The sequence below is a fragment of the Helianthus annuus genome, chromosome 1, assembly GCF_002127325.2.
Source record: "Helianthus annuus cultivar XRQ/B chromosome 1, HanXRQr2.0-SUNRISE, whole genome shotgun sequence".
Classification (NCBI taxonomy): Eukaryota; Viridiplantae; Streptophyta; class Magnoliopsida; order Asterales; family Asteraceae; genus Helianthus; species Helianthus annuus.
The window spans coordinates 128,863,602-128,882,851 of NC_035433.2; the positions used below are offsets into that span (position 1 = coordinate 128,863,602).

At 35.1% G+C, this 19,250-nt stretch overlaps 2 protein-coding genes across 2 annotated transcripts; one reads left to right on the forward strand and one right to left on the reverse strand.

The window, feature by feature from the left end:
- The first annotated feature begins 1,563 nt into the window (after nucleotides 1–1,563).
- On the forward strand, nucleotides 1,564–4,099 carry LOC110877886 (protein FAR1-RELATED SEQUENCE 5-like). Its single transcript, XM_022126112.2, has 4 exons — nucleotides 1,564–2,169; nucleotides 2,276–2,534; nucleotides 2,647–3,210; nucleotides 3,301–4,099. Exons 1-4 carry the CDS (start codon nucleotides 1,835–1,837, stop codon nucleotides 4,057–4,059), a joined length of 1,917 nt encoding a protein of 638 aa, XP_021981804.1. The 5' UTR covers nucleotides 1,564–1,834; the 3' UTR covers nucleotides 4,060–4,099.
- A 1,069-nt stretch (nucleotides 4,100–5,168) lies between these two features.
- Nucleotides 5,169–7,164, reverse strand: LOC118491404. The gene is made up of 4 exons (XM_035989174.1): nucleotides 6,808–7,164; nucleotides 6,501–6,681; nucleotides 6,172–6,420; nucleotides 5,169–5,579 (listed from the first exon to the last, which is right to left on the reverse strand). Exons 1-4 carry the CDS (start codon nucleotides 7,059–7,061, stop codon nucleotides 5,169–5,171), a joined length of 1,095 nt encoding a protein of 364 aa, XP_035845067.1. The 5' UTR covers nucleotides 7,062–7,164.
- Nucleotides 7,165–19,250: the final 12,086 nt, after the last annotated feature.

Consider the following 19,250-nt stretch of genomic DNA (forward strand, 5'->3'; position numbering starts at 1 on the left):
TGACATGTGGCAGGGATGTATTTTAACTAGAAGGGCAAACATGTAATTGCATATATTTTTTTTTATTTTTGGTAATTATCTCAATTTATATATTTTTGCATGTTTCGTTTTTGTAACTGATTTCTATGCATCAAATTCGGGATTGTAGTTTCTTTTCAATCCAAATCTATTCCAAATTCCACGAACACGAAACACACATCTATATATTATAATCCGATCATTCTATTATTCACCAGCAAAGTTCTTATTCTATATTTTTTAAGTCTGAAAGATCATGGCTTCGAACACCCTCGCTGATGGTGGAGATGGTAATTGCAGTTACTTTTTTAGCAGTTTGTCTTGTTTTACTATAACCTTTATTCAAAATATTCAGATTGTTCTTGATGCTGTGTTTTAACAGCAGAGTTGTTGAGCTTTAGTAAGTACATAAGATTGCACATGGTTTTCCTAATCTTGATGCTGTGTTTTAACAGCAGAGGTCACCTTGTTAAAATCCACAGTTGTTTTTTACGAGCAAAACCATCAAGCTTTGTTATTGGTGATGTGTTTTAACAGTCATACAGATTCTTATTGTCCGTGTTTTAACCGTATTGTGTTTAACAAGTTTCCTGTTGTAACAGATATTGAGGTTGTAGTCAACGTTTTATATAAATCATCTGAATGTTGTCTTTTAAATAGTGTTGTGTTTTAACAGTTATTGAGTCTGAAGACAATTTTTTTTTTAATGTTCCAAATTGGATGTTGTGTTTTAAAAGTAATGTGTTTTACTAGTTATGTGTTCTAATTTAGTTTCTCATTGAATGATGTGTTCTAAATGTACTGTGTTTTACTAGTTATGTGTTCTAATGTAGTTTCTTATTGAATGATGTGTTCTAAATGTACTGTGTTCTACTAGTTACGTGTTCTTATTGGATGTTGTGTTTTAAAAGTAATGTGTTTTACTAGTTATGAGTTCTTTTTTGTAGTTTCTTATTAAATGATGTTTTTTAACTGTAATGTGTTTTACCAATTAGGTGTTTCAACAGATGTTGTGGTTGTGGCAAACCATCATCATGTTATTGGTGTTGTGTTTTAACAGTCATACATGTTCAGGGTGTTTTTGTTCATTGTTTCACATGAGTTGGATGATGGTTTGTAGTCCGAAGGTCACCCCTTTTTTACATAGTTGAATGGTGTGTTCTAAATTCCATAGTTGCAGTTTTTTGTTCATGTTTATTTAAACTCTTTATGTGTAAACATCAGTTTGTTATATGTGATGTGTTTTCAACAGTTGTTGAGTTTGATGTGAATGTTTTTTTATAGGTTCACCTTTTATCATTGAATCGCTGTTTTTTAAATTGCATTATGTTTGGTTAGTAATGTGTTTTATACCCTTTTTTGTCATGTGTTGTAGATGCACCTAATTACCAATTACGTGGTGTTGAACAAGTTTCTCCAAACACTGGAACGAAGAGATATATTCCGGATTCACCCTCTTCGTTGACGCCAGCAGAGGGAATGTTATTCGACACAGTTGATGACGCATATAACTTTTATAAAACTTACGCAGCACGAGAACCGTGGTATTGTTATAAACAAGTACTTTTTCTGTTCAAAGGAGGGTCAAAAAGACTTTCGACCAGTTGATACTTTAGTTGAACAGCCGTCCGATAGGTGGGTACGTAGGGTACCATCCAAAAGGACCGGATACCAGGCTGCGATCAGAATAAAACTTACCGATGCTAAGAAGTATTTGCTTTATCATTTTATAGAGGCGCACAACCACGATTTTGTGCATGAAGAAGATTTACATCTTCTCAAGGAAAACAGGGGTATTAATCGTGCACACGAAGAGATGATAAACAAGATGTCACATCTCAACATCGGGCCTGTTCGTGCATTTAACATTATGAAGGAAGTGTATGGTGGGTTCGACAAAGTCGGTGCTACCAAAGTCGATTTTAAAAATTTCAAGAAAGAGTTAAATCTTTTTATCGGAGAGTTTGATGCGGAAATGTTTGTCAAGCGTCTGATGAGGAAAAAGGAGTTTTTACCGAACTTCTCTTGTGAATATGAAACCACAGACGAAGGTGTGTTGAAGTGCATTTTTTGGGCCGACGAGGATATGAAGAGAAATTATTATATGTTTGGGGACGTTATATCATTTGATGCTACATACAAGCGTAACAAGTAACGATGAGTTTATTTTTTTACATATTCATTGTGTTTTAAATCTTACTGTGTTATAAATACATCATGATTTTTTTTTCATCGCTGATTGTGTGTTTTTTTAAAGGTATAACATGATGTTTGTCCCTTTCACTGGGATTGATAATCATAATAGGAACGTGACACTTGGTGCTGCAATTCTCGGTTCGGAAACGGCAGAGACGTATAGCTGGTTACTTAGGGCGATCAAGAACGCATACGGGTACGCGCCTCCTGTAATCGTTACTGACCAAGACCCTGCGATGAAAAGGGCTATAGCTGATGTTTGGCCTGAGTCGAGGCATCGGTTATGTATGTGGCATATCATGGATAAACTCACTACAAAGGTCTGGGTTTTATATGGCAGGGTTTTATTTTTTTTATTTTTGTGTGATTTGTTCTGTGTTTTAAAATTTTTTCTTTTTTTTTTGTCATTCACGATACAATGTGCCATTTTAGGTCGGGGCTGCCCTATGTTCAAATACAGATTTCAGGAAAAGATTGTCTGCAGTTGTTTGGACTGATTCTCTATTGCCCGAAGCTTTTGAGGCTGAATGGGCCGCTATTATTCATGATTTCGGTTTAACCGACCATGAATGGCTGACGTATATATATGGGCTACGTGAATCATGGATTCCAGCTTACTATCGTGAAGAAGAAATGTCTGGTCTTATGCGGACATCATCTAGGTCCGAAAGCGAGAATCACTTTTTTGGAAAAATTAGCAATCCAAAGTGCACGTTGGTTGAATTTCTTAGCCACTTTGATACGACTATTGAAGCGCAAAGGCATGAGCACCGAAAAAACGATCATGACACTCGATACACCAACCCTGGAGAGTGGAGTGATTTTGTTCTCGAGAAGCAAGCAGCTCAAATATATACTAGAACTTTATTTTTGGATGTTCAACTCGAGATTCAACATGCTATTCATCGTTGTACGAGTGTCAGATTAGATCACGTCGGTGATTTCATTAAGTTTTTTATAAAGGATCTCGATCAGCCATGTTCTTCGTTCTTCGAGGTGATTGTTTATTTTTCTTTATGTGTTCTTATTTTTTGTTTATTATTTATTTGTTTATGAACTGTGTTTTATTGATATTAAATGTTACAGGTTATGATACGCGAGGAGGATGTTACTGTTAAGTGTATCTGCAACAGGTTTGAGCAGTTTGGGCTGTTGTGTAGTCACATTTTTTGCGTGTTACGGATTCTTGATATAAGGGAGTTTCCTAAACAATATATATTGAGGCGTTGGACGCGTGAAGCTGTTCCAAATAGTTCCCCCGGGTCCATTCTTACGGATGGTGGAGATCCAGATCGTAGTGACGAGGTTAACCGGTGTGTTCGGGAGATTAGTCACGCAACGGAGTATGTCGTGAACAAGTTGATTTCAAATTTTGATAAGTTGTCTGATTTTCGAGACCATATCAAGCAGTTTATGTCAGTCGCGGATGAAGCTCAAATAAATGCACCTCCCAAGACACGACGTAATCGATTTGCTGAACTGCTAGGAGTTGCTCCAGAGAGCACGGCCACTATCCGTGTTCCAGTTGGTACCAGGTTCAAGGGCTGTGGTTCTCATAAACGCCTTAAATCTCAAAAGGAGCGAGCCATAAGTCAGTCTGGAAGTAAACGTCGTCAATGTTCATTATGTAAAAAATACGGTCATAACAGAGTAACGTGCTGGAAATACACCGTGGCTGGGGCTGAGGCAGGTTCTTCGCGGAATGCTGGAGGTAATGAAGACACAATTCCTGAAGGAGATGCAGCTATGGTTGTTCAAGGTGATGGTACTGGATTGAACGATGATGATGATGTGTTTTACACATCTGGAAACGATGCAGATATGGACGATGAGGAGATGGCATAGTAGGATCTTTTTTTATCAATATTCTAAGTATTTTGCTGAACTATCCGTTTTTCAGTTTTATTTTTTATCGTATGTTTGTTTTGGGATTTGGTTTTGGTGAATTTAAGACTGATTTGTATTCGACATTTTATGAAAATAGTTGCTTTTGTGTTTTAGTTTTAAGCTCTTTATTTAGTAGCCATCTGTGTTTTACGGGATTCTTGATTTGTTCGTGGGTTTGGCATATTGTTTACTTCGTTAAAAATGTGTTTTAAACGTGTTTTAATCCATAAAGTGCAGTTTTCAACTGTGTCTTAAGTACTCACTTTGTTCCAGAGTAACGAGCATACTTTTTAAATGTTAATGTGTTTTACTAGCCATATGTGTTTTATAGGATTTCTGATTTGTTCGTGGTTTTGGGCATACTGGTTACTGTGCAACAAAGTGTTTTACATGTGGTTTTAACTATAAAGTGCAGTCTTTCAACTGTGTTTTAAGTATTAACTTTGTTCCAGACAAAACACAAGCCTTTTAAATGTTAATGTGTTTTAACATTTTTAATTTGGATTATGTTCCTTAGAATCCATCCGCCTGTTATACGTAATGTGTTTTCACAGATATTCGAACCTGAAGTCATTCTTTTTTATACTTGAAGGCTTTTGTAAACTATTTAGTTTCTTTTATTGATGTTAAAGTGCTTTAACTTTGTTTTAATATGTGTTTTCACAGATATTCGAAGTTGAAGTCAATCTTTTTAATACTTGAAGGTTTTTGTAAACTCTTTAGTTTCTGTATTGATATTAATGTGTTTTAAGTTTGTTTTAAGGTATAGATGCTTGATGACATAGATAGGTTGGTTCCCAGATCACATTATTGGCACTGTGTTTTAAGTATCTAGACTGTGTTTTAATAGGTCATAGAACTGTATGTCTTTTGTAGATTGAAACAAAGTAATAATATAGCCATAAATTCACAAGGTTGAAGAGGTTCAAAGTTAACATATTCGTACTTGTTAAAGTCACTGAGATAACTGAACAAAACGGTTAAACTGGGTTTTAAGAAAATCAGTGCACAATACGTCAACAAACTACCGCTAACAAAGTTTTTTTTCGAGAACATGTCATTTTAAGCTAGTTATCCAATCTTGCAAGGATTGTGTCATAGGCTTTTGCTTCTAGCCTCTTTTTTTCATCCGCCGTCAACTTGTTATATTTAGCAACCTCAGCTTTAACAAAACCTCTGTACTCGTTTCCTTCACTTAGGAGCATCTTCGTAATGTACTTACGCCGCAGATCATCAATCTCTTTGCTCTGCTTGTATGAAATCTCACCCGCATCAGTGCACTCATTTGAGAATCCGCATTCCCAACCTTTTCCAGATACGCCCTTGTATGTTTCCATATGGCGCATCAGGAAGACGCCACAATCGATTACATTATTTTTTGTACGCCATGGCATTTCCAATCGTACCGGCTCAACTTTATCGATCACCCCGCCCGCCGGATGCCCATTTTTTTCCAAGTACACCGATAAGGCATCACGCTGCACGATAAACAGTCTAAATCAGCGCTTGTGTTTTAAACTGAATGCATTAAAATGATCAACGTAATTAACAAAGAGATAAATTTAAAGTTCTGACTCAGTGTGTTTTAAGCTCTTAATACCGTTATTATGTATAGGCACAATACTGTAGTAAAGTAATAAAGTAATACACATGTAGAGACACAATACAACGTAGAATTAAGTAACAGTGTGTTTTAATTTAATATTATATGTTATTATGTTTTACACTGTGTTTTAAAGATTCACTAGTGCTGATAACGTATCATTCATTTTATCAACTGTGTTTTAGCACATTAAACTTATAATTCTCATGAAGTGGGTTTTAACACATTAAGTAACAGTTTAAGTAACAGTTTAATGTGTTTTAACACATTAAACTTATAATATCATCATTTAGAGTCATTTTATTATCACATGTGTTTTAACATCAAACCTTATTCATCTATCCGAACACCTTTTGTAAACATTTTTTTTGCAGTTTTTAATTTTTGTGTTTATAAAAAAATTGTAATCAAATGGCATGCATTTATATAACACAGGACTTTTGTATTTTATATATAGACGGGCGTACCAACTTTTCCGGCCTTTTTTTGTATTTCGCTTGCATTGAGACATCCTTAGCGCTGTTGTCCAAAACTTCTACCTTCATGTCCCTTAAATTAAAGCATACACAATAGAAATGAGCTTCGTGTAAGACTGGTACAAAGATGAGGGCATGTTCAGGTATCTTTTTGACATCAGCTGAAACTAAAACCGGTTCCATGTTGTCTCCGAACGTTTTTGCTCTTGATTTTGCATTTTTAATGTAGTCGTCTTCATTCTGCATTTCAAATTAATCGTGTTAAACAATATTACTAAAGTTGACAACTTAAATTGCAATTCCAATATGATCAGCCTTACCAACATATTTACTGAACAGAACAGGCGTGCGATGCTCCCCTTTAGCTTGAATTTTTCTTCGTAATTCAACAAATCCGCCCACGCGCTTATTACCAATATGTGCACCTCGATTCCCGGCAATAATGATTCGAGCGGAGATCTCATCACCGGCACTCCTTTCTTAGTTCTAAAGACAACATCCCTAATGTATACAAATGTGTTTTATTAAATGTGTTACAATTTATTCATCAGAATCAGTTTCAAACTATTGTGTGAAAATATTATTTGTAGAAACATTCTTAAATTAAAGTGCATGTTGATAACATACCACATTGATCCCCAGGCTGAGAACATGTATGAGCTGACGGAGAGCTCAGCGTTTTCAAGCTTTGCCTTAATCGACACTGCCCGCTTCACATAAGGAGACCTTAGAGCATCGGTCAACTCTGTTTGTCTTTCCGGTCTTATTTTCGGCTTTCCAAGGTCCAGATCGTGTATAAGCTGCCCACGTCTAATCGTATATTCGTACTCCTCCTGTGTTTTCTGGGAGATTGGTGTGACGGCGAGTGCGGTCTTCTCCATTTCTTCAACCTGAGTCTTCTGTGCGGGCGGCTCAATTACTGCAAGCTGAGTCGTCTGTGTGGTTGTCTTGTCAACCGTCTTGCATACCTCTTCTGCCAATGAAGGTGTCCACTACGACAACTGTGACATATCCAAATTCTCCTTATTTGCCTCTTTTTCCGGTGTTTTATCATCAGGAGTTTGTGGTTGTTTGGTTGTCGTACACGTTGATCCGACCTTTTTCAACTTATCTGTCCACAATTTGTGTACTTCTTTGATTTTTTCACTTTGGGGGTACAATTGGAAACCTTCTGTAAAAGTGTCGGTTATCCTTTTTACACATTCGTCGAATTGATTCAAGAACACCTCCAACATTCCCGCATGTACCTGAATTACATCATACACACTTTATCATATTCTTATTTCTCCAATTATGCAACGTGTTTTTACCAGAGTTATAATGTGTTTTTTCCTATCAATATTTGTGGTTCTTTTTTAATTTTTTATGTTATTTGTGTTTTACCTACCAGCAGTGTGTTTTAGCAATCAGAAGGTGTATTAAATCAGCATTTGTGCTAGTTCCAAATCCTGCAATATGTTTTTACCATTATTAAAGTGTTTTACCATTTTGGAAAATGATATTTACCAATCATTAGTTTGTTTTTTTATTATGCTCATCAGTATTCTGTTTTACCAATAAATAGTGTGTTTTAATAATTCCAGATTCAGTTTTTTGGTATTCTGAATGTGTTTTTTAGCAAACAGAATGTGTGTTTTAAATGATCAGGCTGTTAAACCTGTAATGTGTTTTACCATTCTTAAAGTGTTTTACCATCTTGAAAAATGATATTTATAAATCATTATTTGGTTTTTATATTTTTTCCATCATTATTCTGTTTTAACATTTAGCAGTGTGTTTTACTAATACCAAATATGGTTTTTAGGTATTATGATTGTGTTTTAAGATGTTAAGTGTAAATACTTGGAAAATTAAAAGATTACCTCGTCGCTTTGTGTCGCTGGTGTCGATCCATATTGAGATGCCATAGATGAGCTAATTCCCGGCTGACTTTGTTGTGTTTGTCCCCACTCGCCGGTTTCTCGGTAGTATCTTTCTATATCAGATGTATCTATAAAAGGCACTCGTTCCTGGCCAGCTTCTTCACTCATGCAATCTGCGAAATCGGTATGGAAACCCGCATTAACCGGGATTTCTTCTACAACACGCGCATTTTCCGGGCCACTTTCATTACAAATTTTCTTCTTCCCAGCTTCTCCGGCTTTCGGCAGCTGCTTTTCAGTCTGTTTTTTTTTTCGGTACCGGTGAGACCGGAGGTTTACCATGTGTTTTACCGGCCGGCTTCACAACAAATTTTTTCCTTTTTTCCGGAACACATTTGGTAATGTGTTTTTCAGCCTTGGGTTCATCTTTTTGCTTTGTTTTCACTACTTCTGCTTCGATGTCATCATCACTCTTTTTTGCAAATGGATACCTTTGTTCCGGTTGCAACTCATACTCTTCCACTAAGATTTGATCTAATCTGACCGAGTCCAACTTTATGCTTACTGCCTCGATATCGTCATCATTGATATCTTCGATGAGATGCGTTGCTCTTTGTTCACCTTCTTTGTATATCTTCTGGTCACGTATCAACGCAGCCTGTAAAAAACCAAATAACGAAACTGACGTCAGATGTGTTTTAAAGTTTTGGTATACTTCAGGTTGTGTTATATCACCTATAATACTGTTTAACTTTTCTTAGAATGTGTGTTGATGGTTTTTATATACATAATGGTCTTCAAAATATGTTTGTGAGTATATCGGTGCATTACCATTTTTTCGAATACAACATTAATGTGTTTTACCAAAAACAGATGTGTTTTAAAGCACATTATTTTTTGTTTTGACTTAGGAAATTACATATGTATTTAGAACATACCACTAGCAATGGCATTGGTCCAAGGAAGGGGTCCTTTGGTGTCCATGCTTCCACCGTTCGATCCAGACATCTGATCATGTACTCACACCAGTTAAAACTTTTGATATCCTTCCCTCGATGCAAGGCTGGTAAAAACTTCATATTAATTGATGAATTCGTAGTTGTCTCTCCCAGAAGTGTGTTGTAGAACAACAAAAAGTTCAACACAAAGATCCGTCCGCTCGCTTGTTGCCCCTTCATGTATGTTTTGAATTGAACAGGCGTCAAGCGTGCAGGATCACTTTCGAATAGAACAACAAAAAGTTCAACACAAAGATCCGTCCGCTCACTGTTTGTACATTCGCAGCTTTCTTTTCATCCGGTATGATTCCAGCCTTTTTGTGCTTCCTCTTCTTACCGGTATTGTTTCCCTTTTTGATTGTGTCGGCTGATTTAAAGCCCATAAAATTTGTTAGTATTATGCTGTTGTGTTTTAACTCATTAAACATAAGCTTTCACGTTTGTTCATTTAACTTACATATGGGAATTTCACTTTTTTCGTTTGGTTCCGACTGTAATACGACATTTTTATCCATTACGTTCGGAAAGAGATGTGCAATGTCAGACAGAAGGGTACCGGCAGGCGGTTGTTGTGTGGACGATACTTTGTTGTCTATTGTTTCTTTATGTTTTTAACACGCTCAACTGTTTGTAACAAAAAATAACACAACTGATCAGACAGGTGGCCATATAAGTTACCCACCCCCCCCCACACCCTTAACTGCCACAACTAACCGTACCCTGTAAAGGTGATCCTTCTTCTGTGTCTGATTCATCCAGTATTATTGGCTTGTCCGGTGGGTTTCCGGGTACCCTTGAAAGCCATTTTCCTTTTATTCTCTCACTTTTTCTCCGTTTGACTGAAAACACATCTTTATTATTTATAAAACACATTTCTACTGCCTTATCTAATAAATTAACCTTAAAACAAAGCATGTTCACCGTAAACTTATAACCAAAATGACCTTAAAACACATATGCTTTACGCACACCTCTAATAAAAAACCCATTAACAAAAACAGTTTTTGGATAACACATCATTAACCTAACCGTAAAACACAACATGCTAAAACATTCCAATAAAACACATCTTGTTCAAAACGTGTAAATCAAACATATTTTTTACGAAAAAAGCACTTTACAGGCTGACAGTAAAACACATCTGCACTGTTCAAGTAACAGGCTGACATTAAAACACATTTCAAGTAACATAACCATTAACAAACACAGTTTATGGAGAACCCACCACACAACCTATCCTTAAAACACATTATCTTTACACCTTTCCCATAGTACATAAAACACATTTGTCCACTGAAACCATCTAACTACCTAACCTTAAAACACATCACTGGAAACTCACCCATAAAACACATTTGGGGCAAACTCATTAACACAGAGAATTGGTCCACACACAACTCACACTCACAAATTGATACTCTATACAGAGTGTAAAACCTATATAAACATTCCATATCACACATAACCAACAACAAAAAAATCAAAACAAAAAAAACACAGTCATCCCCAACAATCGAAAATCATACTCACATTTTTTACTCTAAAACACATACCTAAGGTTCTCGCTACTACAACTTTGCTCCCGGATACTGGGTTTTCACTTTCACCGACTTTGATTTTGCTGGAATCCATCTTGTTTAAATCCTCTTTTTTTTTTGAATTTCTTACCTACAAACATAAAACACTTCAATGTAGACAACTATCGAATCCTAATCGCCTTCTAAAACACAGCAACCAATGTCCAATTGATCTTACGTATATAAAAGATTGAAAATCTCTTATCTTCATCCATGATTCTCGATATTTTTGGTATGAATTTTTTCTGATTTCCTCGATGGTTTAGAGAGAGAAAGTGAGAGAGAGGGAAATTCGCGTGTATTAAGGAGATGTGATGTGTTGACGGTTATACTTGATTGTTTTAAAACACTGTTAAGACGATTTTGCCCCTCATCATTTAAAACATTCTATTAAATTTAGTTGAATATTACAATCTTGCCATTGATTTGATCTCAACCACTAAACACACCAATCCAATGGACAAGATCGCTTCCTAGACTTTCTAGGAAAAACACACTTTCCGTGCCAACCCTACTCTATATATATATATATATATATATATATATATAGGGTAGGGTTCATGCGAGAACCACCTTTATTGTGAGAACCACGAGAACTGATGTGAACACAACAAAATAAACCCACTACACCACCAAAAACCTAAACCCCCACCCCCCCCCCCTTACACACACACAAGCTAAATGCTAAAAACTAAATCCCCAAAAAAACCTAAAAATATCTAAAAACACATAATTTTTTTTTATTATTTAATCGCTACTTTTAGTAGCCAATTTTTTTTTAAAAAAAATTAATAACAAAAAGTAGTGAATTTTCCATAAAAATCTTAAAAAAAACATATTTTGTGTTTTTTAGATTTTTTTAGGTATTTTTGGTTGTGTTCACATTGGTTCTCGCAATAAAGGGTGGTTCTTAAATGATCCTTCTCCTACATATATATATATATATATTGAAAGGGGATCATGAGAAAACTACATATAAATGAGAAAACTAGAAAACTAACTAAGAAAACCTAAAAAAAAGCTAAAAAACATACCAAAATCTTTTTTTACAATTTTTTATAAAAAAAATCGCTAGTTTTTATATATAAAAAAATTAAAAAAAAATTTGTTGTACTGCACATGTACATTATATGTGTACTACACATGTGCACTATATCCGTAATAGTGCACATGTGCAATACAACAAAAAAAAATTATTATTTATTTTTTTGAAAATTTTTTCTATGCATAAAAACCTGTGATTTTTTTTATAAAAGTTTAAACAAAAATTGGTATGTTTTTTGGCCTTTTTAGTTAGTTTTTTGGTTTTCTCATTTAAACTAGTTTTCTCATGATCCATCCCCCATATATATATATATATGTATATATATAGAGGCCGGTTAACATACAATATCACTTATCCTACATTATGTACGGGATATCCCCAACCGTAGGATCTTCAATCCATCAAACTAATTTATATCATTAAATTAATCATATTAATATATTCAAATCTTATCGAAAAGGTTAAAATCGTCATTACGAGATCGTAATCTCTGTAACTGACGGAAGATAATTCAAAATCGAACCCTAAATCCTCGACCATCGATCGAAGAGGTTAAAATCGTCATTATTCACAACCTCCTTTTGTTCTTCTTGCTGCGATTTCATAACAGCTGATTTGGAGTTCTGAACTACAATAACAACGATCGACCATCGATCGAAGAAGATGATCCAGGTTGGTAGGCCATGCGAAATGTATCCTGAACATGCGAAAACAATTGAAAAACAAAGAAAGGTTATTGTTTTTTTTAATAAACATGGAAAACGAATTGAAACATGCGTAAATATGTCATGTTTTGATTATTATAACATGCGAACTATATTAAAGTATGGTTTGAAACATGCGAAAATAAAAAGGTGATATTGTTGGTAGATTGTTATAGTGCGCGAATTCTGTTTCGACCCATATGCGATTTTAAAAACATTGATTCTGATGATTTCATATAGCTATATCAACGTTGATTAAAGTGCACAATAAGAAATTATGAATTGATAATTAAAATAGATATAAATTTACTATTTTATATAAGAAAAAAATGAATTTAATACCGATGTGACTGTAATGTGACTTGTAATGATCACATTTAACATAAATACCCTGAAGTTACCACCCTACCTATATAATAAATTTACTATTTTAATGTATAATACCCAGTTATAACAACCTTCCATATTAAGACACCAAACACAAAACACACAAAAGGAAAAAGTACGAGATAAAAACGAAAAAAAAATATCTTCTGAAGATTCTGAACAATTGAAGAACATTGAAATAAAGGAACAATTGTCAACTTGCATGTTGGCAGAAATTAGCACCGATGTCAACTCTTCTCACTTGATTCTTGATGTGCAGGGGAAGATTCTTTCAGAAATCAAGAAAAATCAACACATGTGGGAGAGACTCCTTGAACAACCACCCTCGAGCTTCAAAGACGCCGCATTGGAACACATCAAGGAACAGTCTCGAGCTGACGACTTGGTCTTCTCTTTTCTGAATGATGCTCTGTCTACAGTGAAAGAGAAGATGGAGTTCAGCTCGATAGAACGTGACAAGATCTTTGCTTCAAGTAACTAGGTTTCTGTTAAACTTTTAATAGTCTTTTGTTGTGTTAAACAATAATTTATGTTTATTATCTTGCATTCTACTTATTTTGTATACATATTTTATACATCTGATGGTTCATTACTTATATACATATCGCATGACTGAACCACATATATCGCATGTTGGTAACACATACAAGATAACATAAATCGCATGTCATATCATGGAACCACAATAAAATCGCATGTTACATTACTTATAAACTCATGTATATGAAATCACATGTTTAGATAGTAAAATCGCATGTTAGTATACTAAAACCCCTATGTATTAAATCGCATGTTTCTCGTGTAAATCGCATTTACAATTAAAAATGGCATGATTCTTTAATCTTCATCATCTGAAACCTCTTCCCAAACATCTTCTTCACTGCCATCATCACTCCCTCCACTATAATCATCGAACTCATCTTCCTCTTCATAATCTTCGTCTTCGACCTCATTGACTTTGTGGCTGGGATCTTTTTCAATCTGGACTCCCTTCATCTTCTTTTTTTTACCTTTCAGTATCTTGCAAGTCCGAATATCATGACGTTTTTCATTGCATACACTACATGTCCTTGTCCTCTTCCCTTTACGGCTGATCAGTTGTTCCTTCTTTTATTTAATCCTTTTATGCGAGCCAAGACCTTTGTTTCTTATACCAGTTGGGACACGGATAGTAGGAGGTGCATTAGTTACTGGTTGTTGATAACCAATCAACTTTGAAACCGGTCAAACTTTGGATCAAGCGGCTTGGTTATACGACTCTGGTCAATTTTTTCTTTAATCTCCTTCATTTGATCCTTGACTAAAACGAGTTGATCAAGGTCAGTAATCAAATTGCTAACCAGATACTCCCCTGTATACATGATTTCGCGAGCAATCTGTTTAGCCTTGTATTGCGCATCCTTAGCATCGACCTTTACATCAAACATGGAGTTTAATTCATTCGGAACCACATCTTTTGTCCATCTCTTCATAACATATTTGTTTGGTATTTCTTTAACGCCAAACATCTTGAAAAGAAAATAGATGTGTTTACATTGCAGCCCATACTGTTCGAAACGCAGACAGCTACCTTGTGCAGTTACATCTTCTTCAAGTTTCTTGAAACACACCTACAGAAAAAAAAAACAAAAAACCAAAATAAAAAATTAAAATCGCATGTGTATATGAACAAAATCGCATGTATAAAAATGATTTTCTTGAAAATAATTTAAATTCGCATGTGTTCCTCAAAATCGCATGTTGTAAAACATGTTCTGTATTAAATTCGCACGGGGTTTGTTAAAATCGCATGTTTTAAAGTATATTTTGTATTACCTCTAAAAACCCTTCTCCATGAGCTTTAAAGTCTTTCAATGATATCCTTATCTGGGCACCCTCGATTTTGGTGTCCATTGGCAGACATTTGGTAATAGTTCCATATATCTCTGTCTACTGATCGAAGTATATAGACCTGGTGTATATCTTTGCAGCATCTGCATCTAAAGTAGTTTTGCTCCAATCATCAGGCTCAGTATATCTTGAAATATGATCATTCTTTCTATGATTGAACCGTTGGACATCCATTGAACCGTCAAAATGATTCATAAACTCTACAAGAGTGAGTTGTGAATTAGCCACCTGGCAAAAAAAATGGTTCTCACTCTCGGATCTTGAAGTTGTTCTCATAAGTCCAGACATTGGCTCGTGCCGGTAAAAGGCCGGAATCCACATGGATCTCATAACAAACATATCATCAATCCATTTATTTTGTGTAAGACCGAACTCAATCATTACCAACTTCCACTGTCTCTCAAATACTTCTAACTTAATGGAATCAGTCCATACAATATCGCACATCTTCCTTTTAAACTCCTCATTGTTGCACAACTCGTGTCCAACCTACACCGATAAATAGTTTTCATATCAACATGTAATGGATATATAGTGTAAAAAAATGCTAATGACACATAGTATATCATAGTCTACCTTATCTACCACTTTTTTCATTATGTGCCACACGCACAATCTGTATCTGCTGGTAGTAAAAACACCCTCGATAGCCTGTTTCATCGCAGGGTCTTGGTCTGTCACTACGACCTTTGGCTGACGTCCAAATGAATTTACAAATGAATTGAGAAGCCATTTATCTGAGTCAATGCTCTCCGATGCCAACAACCCAGCTCCAAGGGTTACATTTCGACAGTGGTCGTCAATCCTAGTGAACGGAACAAACACCATCTTATACCTGAAATTCAATATAATTCATGATTTAGTAACGTGCGAAATAGAGAGTATAACATGCGAAATAGACATTATAAACATGCGAATTAGACATTATAACATGGGATATATTCAACACCTAACTTTCAATGTATATTAACATGCGATATTCCCATTTTACATGATCATATAACATGTGACAATATTAAAAAACATTAATGTAACACTTACTTGTTTGTTTTGAAAGTAGCATCAAACGATATCACATCCGTGAACTCCATAAAGTTACGCTTGCATAACCCATCGGCCCAGAACAAACCAGTTAACCATTTGTCCTCATCAACAGAATGTTCAAACGAAAAATCAACTAAAAATTCTTTTTATTTCAGTCAGCCTATTGATCACCATGTCAGCGTCATATTCTTCTATATAGCTATTAATTCAAGTTCTAAAGTTTTTGCAATCATCGACCGTGGCGCCAACATTCTCGAAACCATCGTATCGTTTCCTCATTATATGAAAAGCTTTGACATGACCAAGGTTTAGAGTACCTAGTTCCCATATCATTTCCTCTTGGACTTCTGACAATTTCCTGTAAGCTGACAGCATATGAATATCGTGTGGACATACAAACTTATGATTATGGCCATCAACAAATTTCTTGACTGTATATGATCTACCATCCACCGAACAAATCATAAGTTGGGCTTTGCACCCAGTTCTAATGGTCCCTATGTTCCTTGATTTGAATGGCTTTTTTGACTTTGAATAAGCATCGTCAATAAACAATGGCTTATGTCCATCTTTAGAACAAACAAAATACTTAGTTTTGATTATACCACCACTGTGTACTTCACCACATTTGCGAGTAGAAAAACCAGCTAACTTAGCATATGTTTGGTAAAACACGTATGCTTGTTCGAGAGAACTAAATTGCATTCCAACCACAGGTGTAGCAGATGCTTCAACCTCCGGAATATAAAGCCTTTCATCTACATAATCAAATAAAAAAGAGACAACACATGCGATTTATCGGACTCATAACATGCGATATATTTTCATCATAAGAACGTGCGAATTTTTGGACCCATAACATGCGAAATTGATATTTTGATAATATGTTTTACACATGCGATTTATGATATCATAACATGCGAAATCAACATTTAGAATTAACATCACATGTGAATTATTAGACTCATAACATGCGAACTTAAACACTTTGCTTTCATATCAATTATCCTCTAATAACATTCAAAACCTTCCAATCAATTATAATCATACAAAATCATTAAAACGATTAGACAAAAACATATGCGAACAATTTAAACATCTGAATTAACAAACTTACCATTCGAACACTAATTTACATGTAACACCTCGTAAAATCATACCCAATAAAATAAAGACACGTGTCATGTAAGATAAACGTGTTATAAACCCGGATCCAGATAAAGATGTACGGTGGGATTTAAAAGCGTCGACATGTTAATTTATACCTCTGAGCGACCTATTAATAAATCCCTAACCATGATATATTTAATCAACATCTAAATTATGCAAATAAATTTGGTTATCCTAAATAACAAATTGATTATAACTCAAGACTTGGATCCAATGTGAGTTCTCGAAAACGTTGGCACTTGAGGCATTCAACACAAAGAACCAAAATGTGTAAGAGCATGCAAAGCATGCAAGGTCTGAGCACTTGGTCCTTCTACTGAAAAGGAAAGCACAAGATTCGGACTTGTAAGGAATGCATGGTCAAAGCTTGGAAGTTTACAAATTTTTGGATTTTGGTCATCGGATACGGACCGCAAAGCCATGGGCTTACGGTCCGTAAGGATGGAACTGGGCGATATAATCCAAGGGCGGTTACGGACCGCAAGGCCAAGGGCTTACGGTCCGTAAGAGGTGCTTTCGGTCCGCAAGGCTTGTAGCTTACGGTCCGTAAGACAGTCGCTGGCAGCAGAAAATGGACAGGTGCTTGTTCAGCCTGTTGCACCGCCTTACTTGAGTGGTATTCGAATACTGAGGCTCCTGCAACTGGTTTTGGCATCATAGGGACACCTGGGATGATCTTGCAACACATGTAGACTAGTTTGGCATGATCTTGTGCATTTGGGTTCAATATATAAGAGAATGAAGTTGCAACCATTATGTTCACTTCATTCAAACTCATTTCAACTGATCTCTGGAGCTCTCTGGACAACAACCAACTTCTCTTAGGATCCATAAGCATACTTAGGACTCCTGTAAGTGTCCTTAATCCTTTTTAATTCAGTTTAGCTTAGTTAATTAGCTAAAAGTCAAACCATCGTAATTGAAGTTTGACTTCGAGATTAGTCCATAAATACCCAGTCAAATCTCGAATTAAAAATACCTATGAGTAGGTAATTATGTGGGCAATAAACCCTTAAAAGGGTACCCTCTGATTCCCACTCTATCTAGGTCAATTGTCGGGTCAAACTTGATCTTAAAAAGTCAACAGAAAGTTTAATTTCAAATAAATGCATAATTAGCAATGTAGAAGCTATACAACCTGTTTTATCATTAATATAACTTGGTAATTAATGTAAGAACATGTCTAAACATGTTCACCCCGACAATTTTCAGTTTAGGCTCGGTTCAAGACCAAAAGTCGCATAGTTTGACTTATACTTTGACTTTCAGTTTTGACCCGTTTAAGCCTAGTTTAGGATTGCCTTAGAGCTTCTTTTGGACCTAGTTGCATGTTAGTATAACCCTCTGTGATTATACGGCTTGGTTCATTAGTTGTCCAATTATTATGCAAGTTTCCGTTAATTGCCTAAATGTTGACTATTATGCCCTTTTCACCTTAAAATGTGATTTTTGAAAAAGTAAAAGAGTAGGAACCTTCACTACTGATTTATAAACTTGTACCCAAAATTTGATATCAGTTTGATGTCTAGAATAGGAGTTATGCTCATTAGCGTAAATAAGAAACTTTTTAGTAATTTAATGGCATAATTAGCGTATAGCCTATCTAAACCCAATTTTTGATATCAAAATTTTTACCTACTGATATAAAATAATATTTTGGGATTTTTTGAGATTTTTATTTATTTTTAGGCTGAGCATAACTTAGAGTTCTAAGCTTATTTCGGTTATTGCCGGTTTTGCCCTTTCGGGCTATAAAATGAGTTTTACAAATCCTTTTGATACCAAACTTTTTTCTACTGATCTAATATGATAAGTAAATTATTTTGAGCCTTCTGGAATTATAAAAATATCAGCTTTTCTTTGAAAACCCGAGAAATGGCTCCAAATCGCCTTTTTAAGCATTTTTAACGCATAGTATGTATCAAAACTAGTTTATGTATATAAGGGTTGATGCCTACGGATATTTTCAGTAAAATTGCATATTATAACAGTAAGCAAAAGTTTTAAACTCAGATTTCCAGTTTTGACCTTTTAGGCTTATGTGAAATTACCAAAATGCCCCTACGGTGCATAGTATGGTTATAATTAATAAATTTCACATATATATGATACTCTACTGTTATAACTTATTAAATTAAGTATATTTACTAAATAAATCAGACCTGTAAGTCAGATTACTATTTGAACTCTTTTATAACCTTTTTAAATGACTAAAATGCCCTTACGGGGCATAGTTTGAGTTTAAAATCATTTTGAGCATAATAGAAGATATCTTAGTGATGTCACAACATATTTATGGCATATTAGCTTGGGAAACTTGTATATGATTTATGTGGTTACTCGTTACGCACTTTCCACGTTCGGATCGGCTTATGTAACTAGTTTGCATATAT